The sequence below is a fragment of the Leptonychotes weddellii genome, chromosome 7 (genome assembly GCF_054177405.1).
Source record: "Leptonychotes weddellii isolate Sample4059 chromosome 7, ASM5417740v2, whole genome shotgun sequence".
Taxonomy (NCBI): Eukaryota; Metazoa; Chordata; class Mammalia; order Carnivora; family Phocidae; genus Leptonychotes; species Leptonychotes weddellii.
In genome coordinates, this window is record NC_138375.1 from 10,608,473 (window position 1) to 10,622,992 (window position 14,520).

The 14,520-nt window shown below is 51.9% G+C and overlaps 1 protein-coding gene across 1 annotated transcript in view; it reads right to left on the reverse strand.

Moving 5' to 3' along the window:
* Positions 1-623: 623 nt before the first annotated feature.
* LOC102727806 (triple functional domain protein) overlaps positions 624-14,520 on the reverse strand; it is a 20,898-nt gene continuing 7,001 nt past the window's right edge. Inside the window, exons 4-12 of the mRNA XM_081825898.1 lie at positions 11,688-11,935; positions 10,063-10,201; positions 9,188-9,215; positions 8,823-8,985; positions 8,434-8,555; positions 7,008-7,086; positions 5,920-6,120; positions 3,574-3,712; positions 624-2,970 (exon numbers count right to left, since the gene is read on the reverse strand). Of these exons, the coding sequence (XP_081682024.1) occupies positions 2,422-2,970; positions 3,574-3,712; positions 5,920-6,120; positions 7,008-7,086; positions 8,434-8,555; positions 8,823-8,985; positions 9,188-9,215; positions 10,063-10,201; positions 11,688-11,935 (1,668 nt within the window). The 3' untranslated portion in view covers positions 624-2,421. The remainder of the gene's footprint in view (positions 2,971-3,573; positions 3,713-5,919; positions 6,121-7,007; positions 7,087-8,433; positions 8,556-8,822; positions 8,986-9,187; positions 9,216-10,062; positions 10,202-11,687; positions 11,936-14,520) is intronic.

A 14,520-nucleotide genomic window follows, 5' to 3' on the forward strand; every position in this document is an offset into this window, starting at 1 on the left:
CATCTCTGGGAGAGTGAGCTTCTCGTGCCCTCTGACTTAGGGACTCGGCGCAAACGTTGTCCTTGCCCACCAGTCCTACCTTCAGGATGTCGGCAAACAGAGGAATAATAAAGTCTGTTCTACCAGTGCCCTAGGACCCCACAGCTCCCGGGGCGGGTGCTGAGGGCCCGCCACCCCTGGGAGGTCTCTGCAGGTGCATATCGCAGGTCTGCTCGTAACACCGATGCTTGAACCCAAGTGCTTCATGGTCTTTGATCCACCTGGATGTGAAGCTTGCTTTTCTGTGGCCAGAGGCAACAGCTCTTCCCTTTGCTCTGATTCGTGTGTCCATCAAGAAGTGGGGTACCTTAGAGATTCTAACCAGGACGAGGTGCAGCCCCACCGTAAGCAGCTGAAATCTGGTTTATGCACCCGAGTCTTTGGAGTCTGGGTTCTGGGAACCAATCTGCAGGCACCTGACCAACTCCCGTTTCTGGCCTTGTACAGTGGATTCCCACTCCGGGACATTCTCCCCTCCAACTCCCCGCCAGACCTAGGAGAGGCCAGTCTTTCAGTCTCCCTCAGTGATGTCTCTCTTTTCGATTCCACGGTGATCAATTTAAATAAAAGGCCTAACGCAAAAATCAGGCAAATATGTTTAATTTTTTAAAATAACTGATGGCAAAATAAAATATTTACATCACATCATACTGTGTAAACATGTAAGGTCTCTGTACAAAGAAATATACATGCAAAATAATGTAAAAATTTAACTGAAATAATAAAAGAAACAATACACAAATGAACGTTGTGAGGTTACGAATACACATCCAGTTTTGAATCCAATTTCTTTTAAAAAGTTTCTGTACAATTTTACAAGAAACAAACAAAAACCCAACAAAAGAATAAATAAAATACATTGGAAGCGGCAAAGCTTAACTACGCCAGTTTATGGCTCAAGACCCAGGTGTCTGGCCGGCTGGGGATGCGGGCTGGTCTCCCTATTAGTGTATTTCACACAACGAAGGTAAAAAGACATCCCGAAAAACTCAAGCATGCCCAGAAACCCCGCGGCGTGCTCCCAGGCCTCCCCACCCCGGCGTGAATTCTGCCACAGTGACGCAGACATCGGGTGACAGCCTCAAGGCGGCTAGTGCTTCATTGGCTTTTATTTCTTACCAAAAGCTCAAAATCCAGCCGATTTTTGTACAGAAAGTTGAACGTCAAAAAGTCTAAAAAGTAGTAAATGTCCAGACTGATTTTGGGGAAAAAAATAATACTTTGGCATTCTGAATAATAGCATAATAAATTTTAAAACATTACCCTATTATCCAGTTTTATATTCAGAGTATGAAATCACTTTTTACAGTCCTCAAAACTGACAAATTCCACGAAGAGTTCAATCTCCTTGAACTGATAGCACAGGGCTACAACCCCCTCCCCCCCACCCCACCCCTGACACACGCACAAAACCATAAAGCTCACTGTACGAAGTATGTGCTTTTTCTATATATTTATTACAGGTACAACAGAGGTCTTCATAAATAGTTGCATAAAATGTTAAAGCCACAACATTGCACATGATATGAAATAAAACCAAAAAAACCCCAATGAGTGCATTTACAGTATTTTCATCTGACTGTATACTGCTCAACAATCTGATTGACGGCTGGGGGGTGGGTGGGGAGCACAGGGAGGCCACCCCTAGGGCTCGGGGTGGGACCCAACTTGATGTCCTCGGTGGATGGGCAGAGCCCTCTGACCTCCCCCAGAGGAAGCCCTGGGCAGCGGGTGGGGAGCAGGAGGGGAAAGGACAGACCGAAGGCAGGACCAGTCTTATATACAAGTAAGGCCTACATTTCATCAGAGCAGAACGATTCATTCTATTTTTATGCAAAAGTCTGAGGTTGAATGCACGTTTCAGGAGCCCAGTCTGGCGTCCCCGCGAGACGCACGCAGACCCGGCAGCTGGAAGAGCTCAGAGCCAGGTGGACCCTGAGCTCTGGACGAGGCCGCGGGGATGGCCACCGCGAGGGTGAGTCCTCCCCAGAGGGGTCCAGTATCTCTGTTTTGTTCGTGAAGACCAGTGGTTGAACATAGGCATTTCGTTTCCTTGAATAAATCTTGGAAAATGTTAAATTTGCAAAATTCTATTCATGTTCATTTAAAAAAGTTTCTTTTTATTTTTTGCAGAAACCTGAATAAAAGACTGTGGTACAGCAATGCTGTGTCCGCTCACGAAGAGTGTACAAGAAGGTCCTCCACCCCAGCACAGCGTGCTCCCGAGTCCCAGGCACTGCCGAGCTCAGCTCACTCGGAGCCCCATGTCACACGATGAACATACGGCAGCTGATCAGTTCTGTTGGTGTGTGTTTCTCTTCAAAATTCAAATTAACAGCTGATTGGCAGGTGAAAGAGAATGAGAAAGAACTTCAAGATAGGTCAAACTCTAGGCAAAAGCCTGCTCTGTAAGAAGTTTTGAACGCTACGGATAGGTCGAACATCGTTCTGGTGTTTGCGCCGCTCAATGAAGGAAGTCAGTCTGGACGTGTCGAGGACGCCCGCCCCCTTGCCACTGCCGTGGCCCGCCTGCAGCCACTGCTCCTGGAGGGCTAGTGCAGCCGAGGGACGCTTGGCAGGGTCCTCTTGCAGGAGGGAACACACGAACTCCTTGGCCTTCTGGCTCACTCCTTTAAAGCAGTCCTCTGGGAAACTAAAGTCTAGTCGGCAAATGTTCAGGCAGGTCTCCTCCACGCTGTCGTCGAGGAAGGGGGACACGCCGCTGAGAAGCACATATGTGAGCACTCCGACACTCCATGTATCCGAGGTCAGGGAGATGGGGTTCCCAAGGATGATTTCAGGGGCTGCAAACTCGGGGTTCCCCAGTAACTGGTGGATGTAGTAGGTCGTGTTGAGTTGGACAGCATCTCCAAAATCAGCCAGTTTAATCGTTGGCTTGGCCAAACTCTGATCCACCAGAATGTTTTCAGGCTAGAAGACAGGATAAGACAACGGTCATTTCCATCGATCCCCATCTCAAGCTTACTTGGGATGCTCACCAGGAATCAACGAAGTCGACTGGAAGAAACCGTTCCAACGCAAGAAGGGATGCAGTTCTGAGCACGCAGGCCCACGGAGGAGAAGGCAGCACCAACACAGAGGGAACGCCGCCCCCTCCCCGCAGACAGCTCTCCTGGTAAGTGAGCATGAAGGCGCCATGCCGAAGAACGCTGCCTTAGCAAGCTGGGTGTTCGTCTTCACGCCCAGCACTAACAGTAATATTCACCTTCCTTTCTCAGCTACCACTGACCCAGTCCCACACCAGCCTTGCAAAGCTCTCAGGAACTTTCTGGAACCTCATGAAATGTGTGAAGATCTCAAATGTTTATCTAGTACTTCACTGACTTTGTATCATTGAGAGCAAAATCTTAAAAACAGAGATTAGAAATCAGGGTTCCCGTTACCCACCTGCTCCTGCTTGTCCCCGGTCCCCCCAGGCCTCCTGCAGTGGACACGTTGGGAGGAGGCCCCCACGTGCCAGGTGGCTGGGCCTCGGTCAGACATGATGGCTTTGGCCCCAGGGGCCCCACTCACCTTTAGGTCCAGGTGTGCTATCCTGCAGTTGTGAAGGTATCGGACGGCTTCCAGAACCTCCCCCAGATACGCCCTGATCTTCCCTTCGGTGAGGTTTCCCCATCGCACCACACAGTCCAGGAGACGCCCCTGGTCAGCCCTGTGGAGGCAAGAACGTGGGCAACACTTGTCATGGTGCTGGGTCACTTTAGAGGAAACAAAGAGCTTGTCTGTGCCCACTGTTAATGTCCTACCAGTCTGGTGTTTCAGGAGCACAGCTCCACCTCCAGGCACGACTCTATCAAGAGGGTGGTTTCTTTTCAACCTCGTTATGGATGCGAGTGGGGAACAAGGGCGCCCAGCCCTCAGAGGGAGCGGGGAAGGGGAGGGGAGCACGAACTCCCGCCCAGCAGGCTCGCACGTGAGCCCGGCCTCTCGGATGCTGAGGGGATGCAAGCCATCCGGCCACGGTGGGCACTCGGCAGGTGCTCTGCAGGCATCTGCTGTAGGCTGCAACGAAGCAATACACCTCCCCAAGCCTTCGTTTTGTCATCTGTAGGATGGGCAACGGGAAGGCCACACGAGCTAATGTAAGTAAAGAGGCATACCTCGAGGTGTGCTGAGAAAACAGCCAGCACGACAGGCTGCCCCCTGCACCCCCCGCCCCCGTTCCTGCTGCGCTTTTCCTGGGTGCCTTTGAAAACAGCACTCAGAGGTGAGCCGTGACACTTAGTGACCTCTGCCCAGCCACCTCATAACATGGGCTGCCCATGCTCTCACTCGTGACCTGGGATGGAGGGCTGCCCTTCCCCCAGCTCGCTGTCCCCAGTTTCGGGATCTGTAATCTGAAACTGTGCCTTCCATCAAAATGCCCCCCGAGTTCCCATTTCCCTGAAGTGGGAGCAGGGATGCTGAAGGAACTACCTGCCGACCCGCACCTCTGGTTTCATGCTGCACTCAAAAGGCTTCCTACTACGGTGAATTACTTTGATATTTAAAAACCATGGATGCAGCGCTGCCCATGGGCCAGGGACTAAAGGCTTACTGCCAATTCACTAAATCCTCACGCCAACCTTCCCAAGGTCATACAGCTCGCCAGGGAAGGCCAGACCTGCAGGGAGGTGGTCTGGCCCAGGCTCTCGGAGCACCTCGCTCGCTCCCCGCTCTGTCTGCACAACAGACACTTAATGGAAAACCAGCCACTTGCCCGGTAACAAGGGGTAATCGAGGAGACCTTGGTAGTAATCTGTTAGGAAAATAAATCCTAGTAACAGTACGGTGAGATCAAACCATTCAGTTTTCTACTAAAAAGAAACGACAGCCGAACACACTTAAATTTTAAGCCAGAAATGGAAGTCTTGTTGATTTTTGATGAGGACTTTAAGACAGTTCTCGCTAAAAAATCCCCAGATGAGCAGAAGCTCTTGGACACCCAGCATCTCCAGCCAGAATAGGATAGAATTTAAAAACAGCTAAAGGCCAAGATATTTCAGAGAGGGTGGGCTTCCCAACCCTGGTACTGCTAACACTGGGGGACAGCGGAGTGTCTGCCGCGGGGCCGTCTGGGCTCTGCGGGATGATGAGCAGCATCCCTGGCCTCTACCCTCTAGATGCCAGTGGCATCCCCAACCCAAGCTGTGACGGCCAAAAAAGTCTCCAGACATGGCCGTAATGTCCCCTGGGGGGAAAACTGCCCCCAACTGAGGACCACTGCTCTTCGGTCAGCTTTCACACTCTCTCCTTAGATGACTATGCCATTTACTGGGGTGGTGCACAGAGCTCACTGAACACCATGGAACTGGGGGCTCCTCTGGCCGTGGAGGCCCACCTGCTTTCCCAAGGACGTCCTCTAGGGGAGGTGCATCTCACTCTCCCATTCTGACCACCCTGTGGTGGGCCGGAGCTCTAGCAGGCAGGACTGCAGGCCCAAAGCAGCGGCCAGGAGCAAGATCTTAGGGGGCCCACTCAGCACTCACGAGGCTCCCCGGGCCCCCAGCAGCCGTGCGGTCACTAGCAGGGGCAGGAGTCTTCAGAGGCCTGGCCCCTTGGGGATCCTGGCAAGCAGGTGGCACCTCCAGGTTGGCTGAGACCCAGAGGGAACCCGGGTGGTGCTGAGGTGTTTTGATGCTAAGCTCGTTGCTCCCTCATTTGGACAGCATGTGCTAAAGACTGTACTTCTTTCTACCATTACTGGAAAGCTCTAGAACTGTGGTCTCTGACAGCAGGCGCACACACACACCCACACACACGCATTACAAGTTGTATGGATCCTGAAATCCTGATTTCTGTCCTTCTTAGAGAACAAACAACAGTAAAATCACTTTAAGTTGAGGCTGAGGCTTACGAACTGGGGAGAGCAGTACGCACATTTCTAACACCAGGACGTAGCTGGTGGGGGTCTCGAAGGTATCAAGGAGGCCAACAAGCAGCGGGTGCTGGAGGTTCTGCAGGATTCCAAGCTCATGGGTGACCTGGTCACGTTTCATCAGCTTCTTGTTCACAAACTTAGTGGCCACTGCTCGTTTGGTTCCTTTCTGATCACATTTCTTAACGACAGAGAATCTGCCCCTGGAAAACAGGTTGAGAAGATCATTTTCAGAGGACTCTGAGTACGTCACGGAGAAAAGACTCTGTTAACCTAAATGGACTGGAGGCCTGTCCGCAGGCTCTGCTCTCCCTGGCCACTCGTGGAGGGGCCGTGGCTCGCAATGACCCGGGGAAGCTGGCCAGTCTCTGAGCCCCTCAGCCATGGGATGCCCTGGGCCTGGCTGCCCCTTCTGGAGAGAACCGGCCCCTCTCTCTGTTTGGGCAGGAGGACCCTGCCACTCCAACCTACATCTCCAATCTGAAGAACACATTCAGCCTTTCTCAACTGGGACTCCACAGGAGAAAATTAAGGTCCACAAAAAAGGGTCTGAGCGACAGTCCTCTGACTTCTCCCAAGGACAGGACACAGCTAGTGTGGTCCCATAGGCACAGAAGAGGAGTTAAGTCATTACATCAATGGATGGCTTATGGCATTACGCCTCAATTCTCTCTTGGAACCCAAGCTGAAAACATCCTCTTTACTCCCTCAATGTTTGTTTTGTTTTTTTTTTTTTTTTTAATTTTATTTATTTGAGAGCGAGAGAGAGAGAGAGAATGAGAACACGAGAGGGGGTAAGGTCAGAGGGAGAAGCAGACTCCCTGCTGAGCAGGGAGCCCGATGTGGGACTCGATCCCGGGACTCCAGGATCATGACCTGAGCCGAAGGCAGTCGCTTAACCAACTGAGCCACCCAGGCACCCATACTCCCTCAATGTTTAATATCAAAAGGCAATTACACATTACATTTCAAATATAATTCATATAACTTCCAACTGGTGGCAAAATTCACCACTAATCTTATCTACTCTTACAGACAGTTATGTCATACACTTGCTCTCTTGGAAGGGGCTCTGGGTTTTATATCATACCTGCCAAGCTCAGCCACTTCGCTGTAGAAGGAGTCAAAGTTGTCTTTCCAGGTCACCATGATCCCATCACTCCCTGGACCTGCAAGAAGAGCAGCATCTCCCCTGAGCTTGGTTTATGTGCGCTTCTTGGGGAAGAAGTCTATAGGCCTGCGCTGTCCAATATGGCAGCCACACGCGGCTACTGAGCATCTGAACTGTGGCTCACCGGACTGAAGATGTGCTGGAAGCGTAAAATACACACTGCAGGTTGGGACTCAGGATGAAAAGAGATGGATTTACGTGACAGAAATAAACACACACTTCCTTTCCCATTATTTCCCCACTCGCATCTCCAAGGTGGAGTCTTCTATCTCCCTAAGCTCCTTTAGCTTCTGTAACTGATTTATTACAAAGCAAAAATCACCCTGTATAGTTTCTATGATGTCTTTTACAAATGAGACCACTGGCGATTCTTCACTTTCAAATTCAGGATTCTCTTTCTTCCTTGTGTCATGATCCAAGAATCAGATCATTTCCTTTCTCTGGTATAATGAGGTTAAAATATCTGGGATGAAGATACATGGGATAAAAATGCTAAGACAATTCTATTCATTGTCTACACACAGGGCGCTCCTGGACTCAATGCACCTTTTAGTTCAGATTCTTATTCTTGTTCTTGGAAGCAGTTTCCTAGACCTGGTGCAGCTGAAGAATGCATGGGAAACGTCAGCAGCCTTGTACTGCACAGCTGGCCTTCTGTGAAGCCCGAGCTGCAAACCAACTGGTATGTGCTGCCTACTGAGCAATGGTCAGTGCAACCAGAGGAGATTTAAAAGGGCCTAGGATGTGGGTTCTGCCTCTGGGAGCTCAGGGTCTGGCTGAGGAGAGAGAACAAGGCCGTGCTGGGCCACGGAGAGAGCAAGGGCTTCAGACGGGAGCAACGCAGGTCCCACTGTGGTTGCCCTGCGTTCCCAGGAGGGACACTGTCTCAGTGAAGCACAGAGCCTGCATAGGCCTCAGCCACGCTCCTTCCTCTCCTCCCACAGCCTACGCGAGACCAACTTAGAGGAGATTCTCTCAGAGCCAAAGTGTCAACTGAGCAATTGAATAAGAGAAGTCAGATACAAGAATGTGTTTTGAGCACTACGAGCATGGGACGTACCGTGTTCCAACCCAGAGGCCGGCACTGGATGCTCGGCTGCCCAGGGGCTGGGTCAGGGGCCTGCACTGTGCACCTCCCCGAAGACATGAGCGGGGCAGGAGGTCACCCGCCCCGGGACACCCTAGACACTGTGGTCTGCCGCTTGCAGCTCTTGTTGGGAAGGCCCCACACTGACTTATTGCCACATATTTTAGACCTTCCTGAGTGTGTATGTGCAGGGGCAGGGTCTCTCTGGACCTGCGAGTCCCAGAAGATGCGCGCCCCCTGCTCAGGGGTGCCACTTACCCAGCACCCTCAGACTGGCTGAAGACGAGGCTGAACCCATGTCGTTCACAGCGATGCACGTGTAGATGCCATCATCTTCTGTGGTCACGCCGACAATCCTCAGAGTGGCCTCTCCCAAGTCGCTGCCGCACAGATGACAACTCATTGTGGGTCACAAAGGCGCAGCTCCCCCAGCGACCGCCCCTACCCTCTCTCCTTTGGGGTCACAGAAAATGACAGAGGAAGTACTGACAAGGAACTTCAAGTGGAATTTTAATTTTTATTGCACACCTCGGTATGAAATGCTCCCTTGTGGGTGACGTCAGGGTGCCGAGGGTAACCGAGGGGGTTGATTGTGTTGGTCACAGTTGACGGAGGTCACGCTCACTGCCAGCAAAACCCAGCCTCACCTGTAGGAGATGCTGTAGTGACCGTCGTTGTTCAAGGTGTTGTGTTCAGGGCCCTTCCAGGTGATCGAGGCCTTGGGGCGGCCACAAACTCGACATCTAAGAACAACGGTCTCCCCTGTCTCACACGTGACCTCACTCAAGGGAATGACGAATTCTGGGGGAACTGCAGGAGAAAGGAGTCAGGGATACCTGTCACCCTTGGCTCCTTTCCCACACCCACCAATCCTAACAAGAATGAGACCCGAATTGCCGCCCATGCCCCAGCGCTCCAGAAAACCCACTCTCCAGGTTACGCCCCAGCGTTCTACAATGTGCCCCATGGACCCTACACTCTGCAAAACCAGAGGAACAAGATAACAACTCACCGTCATATATGTAGTTGGGATTGAGAAGCTGAAACGGAAAAAGCACATAGATGTTAACCAGAAACATGAACTGTTTTGTGGTATGCTACTTTTATTCCCAGGCTACAAGTATCACTGAAAGATGAACAAGAATACAACTTGGGTCTCAAAACAGAGCACATTTTCATTGCCTTTACATGTACTCAAAAAGCCTCATGTCACAGATTTCAGTGAATTTTTGTCTTCCTACCCACCAACACAAAAGAGCCTCTTGAGCTCAGAAATGCCCATTTTTCTCATCCAACGGGCCGGGTTCGGCTGGTCCCTGGGCCCCTTCCTTCTGAAGAGCAGCCAGTGCCCTGACCAGAGCCCATGCCCTCCCTTTAGGGGAGATTTCCTTTCTCTGCAGGCAACCACTGCCCAGCTAGGTTTAGGGCAATCTGATCACGGGAGTAAAGCTGACCGAAGCAACCCCCGAGGGAACGTGCCAAAGCTGGTGAACCTGTGTCTCGGGCCTCTCTAGTCCCTTCCCAGCGGTGTGCGGCGGGCCCTGGAGAAGCCCGTAACACAGCTACCTGACACCGTGTACTTGGAGAACCTGGCCTCTGCTTCCCCAGCGCAGCCAGCAGCGTCCTTTGGAAGCTACCCGAGCGCCTGGTCAGGGCGCGCCCCGGCGCCCTGCGGGGCGCATGCGCACCTGTGCCGGGAGCACGGTCCCCGCGAGCGCTCTACGAAGCCCCGCAGGAGCTGCGCCCAAGGCAGCGGGAGGGGATGCGGGAGGCAGATGGCGGCAAGTGAGGCCAGGAGCCAGGCCCGCAACCCCTCCTGGGCCGCCCCCGGCCCCACCGCTGCCCCGGGAATGAATGCCGCAGGCTCCTGGAGACGCGCATACGCACCTTCACAGATACCTTGTTGCTGAGCCCCTCCCGCGACTTCCGATAACCGTTCTCTAACTTGCCTTCCCGCTTGCCGTCTTTATCTTTTTTCTCAGATTTTTTCCTTAAACGGAGTGCTGTGTGCCAAGATGTTGACTTCCTAGGGGGAAAATGACACGTTGGTAGTGTTACAGCTTTCTAGTGTTCAGCAAGTGATTCCTGAAAGCCTTAGAGAAAGGCTGAGTAGCCCACTTAGGGGATTTGGGGTGACGGAGGCTCCCTGAGCTCTGCTGAGGGAAACGCACCTGTGAGGCTCAACAACCAGAGGGGAAACCAAGAAGCTCTTCACTTTTGAGGATTAAAATACAAAAGTGCTGGTAATGGTCAATTTTATGTATCAACTTAACTGGGCCGCTGGGTGCCCAGAAATGTGATCACACGTTGTTCTGGGTGTTTCTGGATAAGATTAACATTTTAATTAGTAGAGTAAAACACACTGCCCTCCACAACGTGGGAGGCCCCCTCCAATCAACTGAAGGCCTTAGTAAAAAGACGGGCTTCCCTGAGCAAGAGGGAATTCTCTAGTAGAATGGGTCCCCAGCCTGCCGGCCCACACTGCACATTTGGACTTCCTAGTCTCCATAACTGTATGAGCCAATTCCTTTTATTACCTGCTTCCTCCCTGGAACGAACGAACACACACACACACACACACACTCCTATTGGTTCTATTTCTTTGGAGAACCCTAATACAAGGCCTAAGAACACTCTTTGATAAAATGAAGTACAAAATGGGAATCTTGAACACTGTACTAGAATAAAACATTTCTGCATATCAAGGAGAAACAGGACAAGGGGGTTATCATGGAGGAGAGGCTCTCTGTAGCCTGAACTCAAGCCCAACTCTCCCGGCAGCTGTGAGCTCCAAGCCCAGAGGTGCAGGGTGCTGCTGGGATGGGCCAGCCTGCACTGCGAACCCAGCTGAGGGTCCTCCATGCTTGGAGAGAAGCACGACCACTGTCACTGCCTTTGGGTCCGCTGGTGTGGGCTGAGGCCTTGGGAGGCTTCAGAAATCACCAGGGCCTGCGGTGCTCCCACTCCCAGAAACCACTGGGCTGATCTCTACCACAGCCAAACAGATTCAGGGAAGGGCAGAGTTTTAAACCAGCACCCAAATTCAGTTTTCTTAAAAAACTGTTTAATACAGCAAAACTGGTCATTTCCTAACTGAATTAACCTTCCAGCATACGCGAGGCATAATGGCAATGGCATCACACAGATGTTCGCCTGCAGCTCACAGAATGAGCACCTGCCCAGACGCACCCTCAGCAGAGCCAGCTAAGGAGTCAGAGGTCCCTGGGGAGTCCTCAGCCCTGACCCGAGACCTCGGAGATGATGATATCATTGTAAATAACCTAGTGGCTTAAAAAAGCTCTGTGTTTGCACATGCAGGTTATTCAAAGAACCTGCCAGAACGAGTCTGCGAGACGAAGGGCCACCCCATCCCCACTTTGGGGCTCCACACTGGGCTCAGAGATGACTCGCACTGACAGGCAATGGCGCAGCTCTCTCTCGCTGGGCCTCCTCCTCCTCCCAGGGCCTCTAGGCCCCTGGCCCCTTGGCTGGCCTGCCGGGTGGGCACTCACTTGAGAGTCCCATCGGGGTTCTCCATGATGACTGCACTGGTATGCCCCAGGACGAAGCCTGGAATCCAGCCCTCGGCTGCGGGGCACTGGTCAGTGGCGGCTCGGAACACCAGAAACATGTTCTGTTGATTGCTGGCCAGAATTTGAACGACCTCTCCTTGATAGACGTTTATCTCATCCTCCTTCACTGCCGTGTAATCGTGTGTCACCAACATGGTGGAGATGTTGCTACTGCTGCTACTTTCACTCTGGAGCGGGAGAGATGGAAAAAAGGCAGAGGGGAACTGAAACGAGATCTGATGTCATGAACTCGCTCATCGGCGTGTGGCCGCAGCGTGATGACCCAGAGCAGGGCTCACCAGACAGGCCCGGAGGCACCTGCCCTCCTCTGCCACTCTCTCTTTAGCTAACTTTGTGCCTTTTTTTTTTGGATAATTAAAAATCAGGATTTCTCTAGAAAGCAATGCAAGCAACAATCTAAATTCAGTCACCGCAATGATGACACTTTGCTTTCGGGAGCTTGGTTACCGTTTCAACCCCATCTTCCTTGCACCCTCAGAGAACAGCTCAGTCCTCCTGTTGATGCCATGCTGCCTTGTATCTATGTCACTGTGACCATCATGCTCATTTAAAAAAGTATTATTAAATTAAACGGACACAGAGAGTAAGTAGCTCTTCAGCTCACTGACACATTAGATCATGGAGTGGCCCCAAATCTGCCAAAGAAAATGTTCACGGAGAACACATATCATGACAAGCTGCTGACATGCCTGATCATTTTCACCTCTTTTTCCTTCTAAAAGAATGAGGAATACCTGAAAAGAAAACCAACTGCTGTTCTGCTCTCATGGATAGTTAGTCTGCCTCCTTTATGTGGCCCTCAGTGAGTGGCCCTGAACTTGCAGGACTCAGCTGTCCTGAAGATGCACGGGAACACACAGACTATATAGCACTGCAGAGTGGCTGTGGACACCGCTGGCACCACAAGTCAACCTCTGGGAACAGCCCTTGGCGTGAGAAAACCTACTCTCCTCTGGAGTCCTAGCAGGACCCAGTCTCTGTTCACTGTGTGTCTCTAAGGTCCACCACAGTGACGGACATGTAGCAGACACTCAATACATATTCAGTGACTCAACGACGCAAGATTGCAAGAGTAAAACAGAGATCGTTTCTTAAGGCCACCTACCTAGGCCCACAAGCTGAGTGGTGTCAGCTGCTGAGTAGAAGAAACACAAATGGCAGTATTTGTCCCAAGCTGTCATTTACCAAGTGACCCTTTTGTTCCAGGGGAGGAGGAGGAAGCTGACACCACTGTCACCTCCTGGCTACATCTTGCTCAATCCTATCCAACAGGTGGGATGTGGGAAAGGGCGTCACGCCCCCTGCTCCTGGTAGCTTGTTCTCAGAGGTTTCCACCAACGATGTTGTCTAGATGCTCACGGATCCCCCGGACTCCGATGACACTTAGCCTCTGCTGGGCTCTCGGCTGCCCGGGGCAGGTCCCAGGTGGTATAGTTGCAACCGTCAGACAACCCTGCCCCATGCCTGTCAGCCCTGGGCTACTGAGCTTGTGTCGGGATATGCTGGAGCGGACAGGCTCGTTGCCGTTAACAAGCCAGTGTGCCGAGAATTCCGGGGTGCGGGGCTAGGACTCTTGACCCACAGCGGGTATTTAAATTAAACACAGCAGAGTGCCAAGCTCCGGTTCTGTCTCAGCTGAGAGTCTGTTGCGGATTCCTGCCTCTTGTGGATCCCCCCATACTGTCCACGTCAGGCTACGTACGGCCTGTGCATATTCATTTATGCCATTTTATTCTTCTAGCGTGTACTTTATTCTGACTTATATAGTAATACCCAATAGAGAGTTTTGAGATCACAAAGCCAAGTTTGGTAGGAAATGCAAACAAAAAGCAACTTATGCAGCACAGCTGCTTTTGGCCAGAGCATCCCAAGCTTGTCTCGTGATTTTGCCACAATAATTGCTCTTAGTATTTTCTGAACACTCCCTATGCACCAGGCTAAGGATCAGGCATTTAAAATCCATCTCACTTAGTGCTCGAAGCTGCCTTCCCGGCTGGCACAACCATCACCCCCTTACAGAATGAGGGGTTGGGCACGCACACGGGCCACCTGGCCTCGGAGACTAAGGCAGGGTTGCACTTCTATTGCTGCCAGGTGGGCAAGTGCAGAGAGATTGTGCGTCCACATTTGGAAGCTGGCACAGTCACCATCTGGGTTGGTCCACATCCACTCCATTCCTGCTCTCAGCAGAACTTTCCAGAAGGTGCCCATGAAAGGAGGAAGAAGGCTCATGGGTTAGGCACAGCTGCTTGGCTGTGACTGCAGACCGCTCCGTGGAAGTAGTCAAGGAGGAAGGTGGCCACTGCTGACCCACCAGGACGATAAGATGGCCCAAATGGGTAGAAATGGGGCAGGAAGACAGTTCCTTTTAACCAGAGCACTTCAGAGTCCTAGAGAACATGTTCACATCCCCATTCAGGCCTCTAGTGGTCTTCCCAGCCTTCCAGGGCATTTCTGTAAGGCACTCTGACTCATCTAAAACACTGGCAATTTCCCTTTCCAGTTACCTACCACCTAAGAAAAAGTGAGAGGCAACTTTTGCAGCCTCAAGCCGGAACATACAGCACACGCGACTGTGCCTGTCTGAGGACATCCTGGGAGGGAGCCGGGTGGTGACGGTTATGTGTGTGTGTGCTCCCGGGCGGCCCGGAGACCAGCACGGGCGTCTGCTTTGGAACAGCTGAGGTTCGTTCTGAAGCACAGACTCTGAGCGCTCCTCGTCTGCCTAAGGGGAGTGTCCAGGATGAGCAGC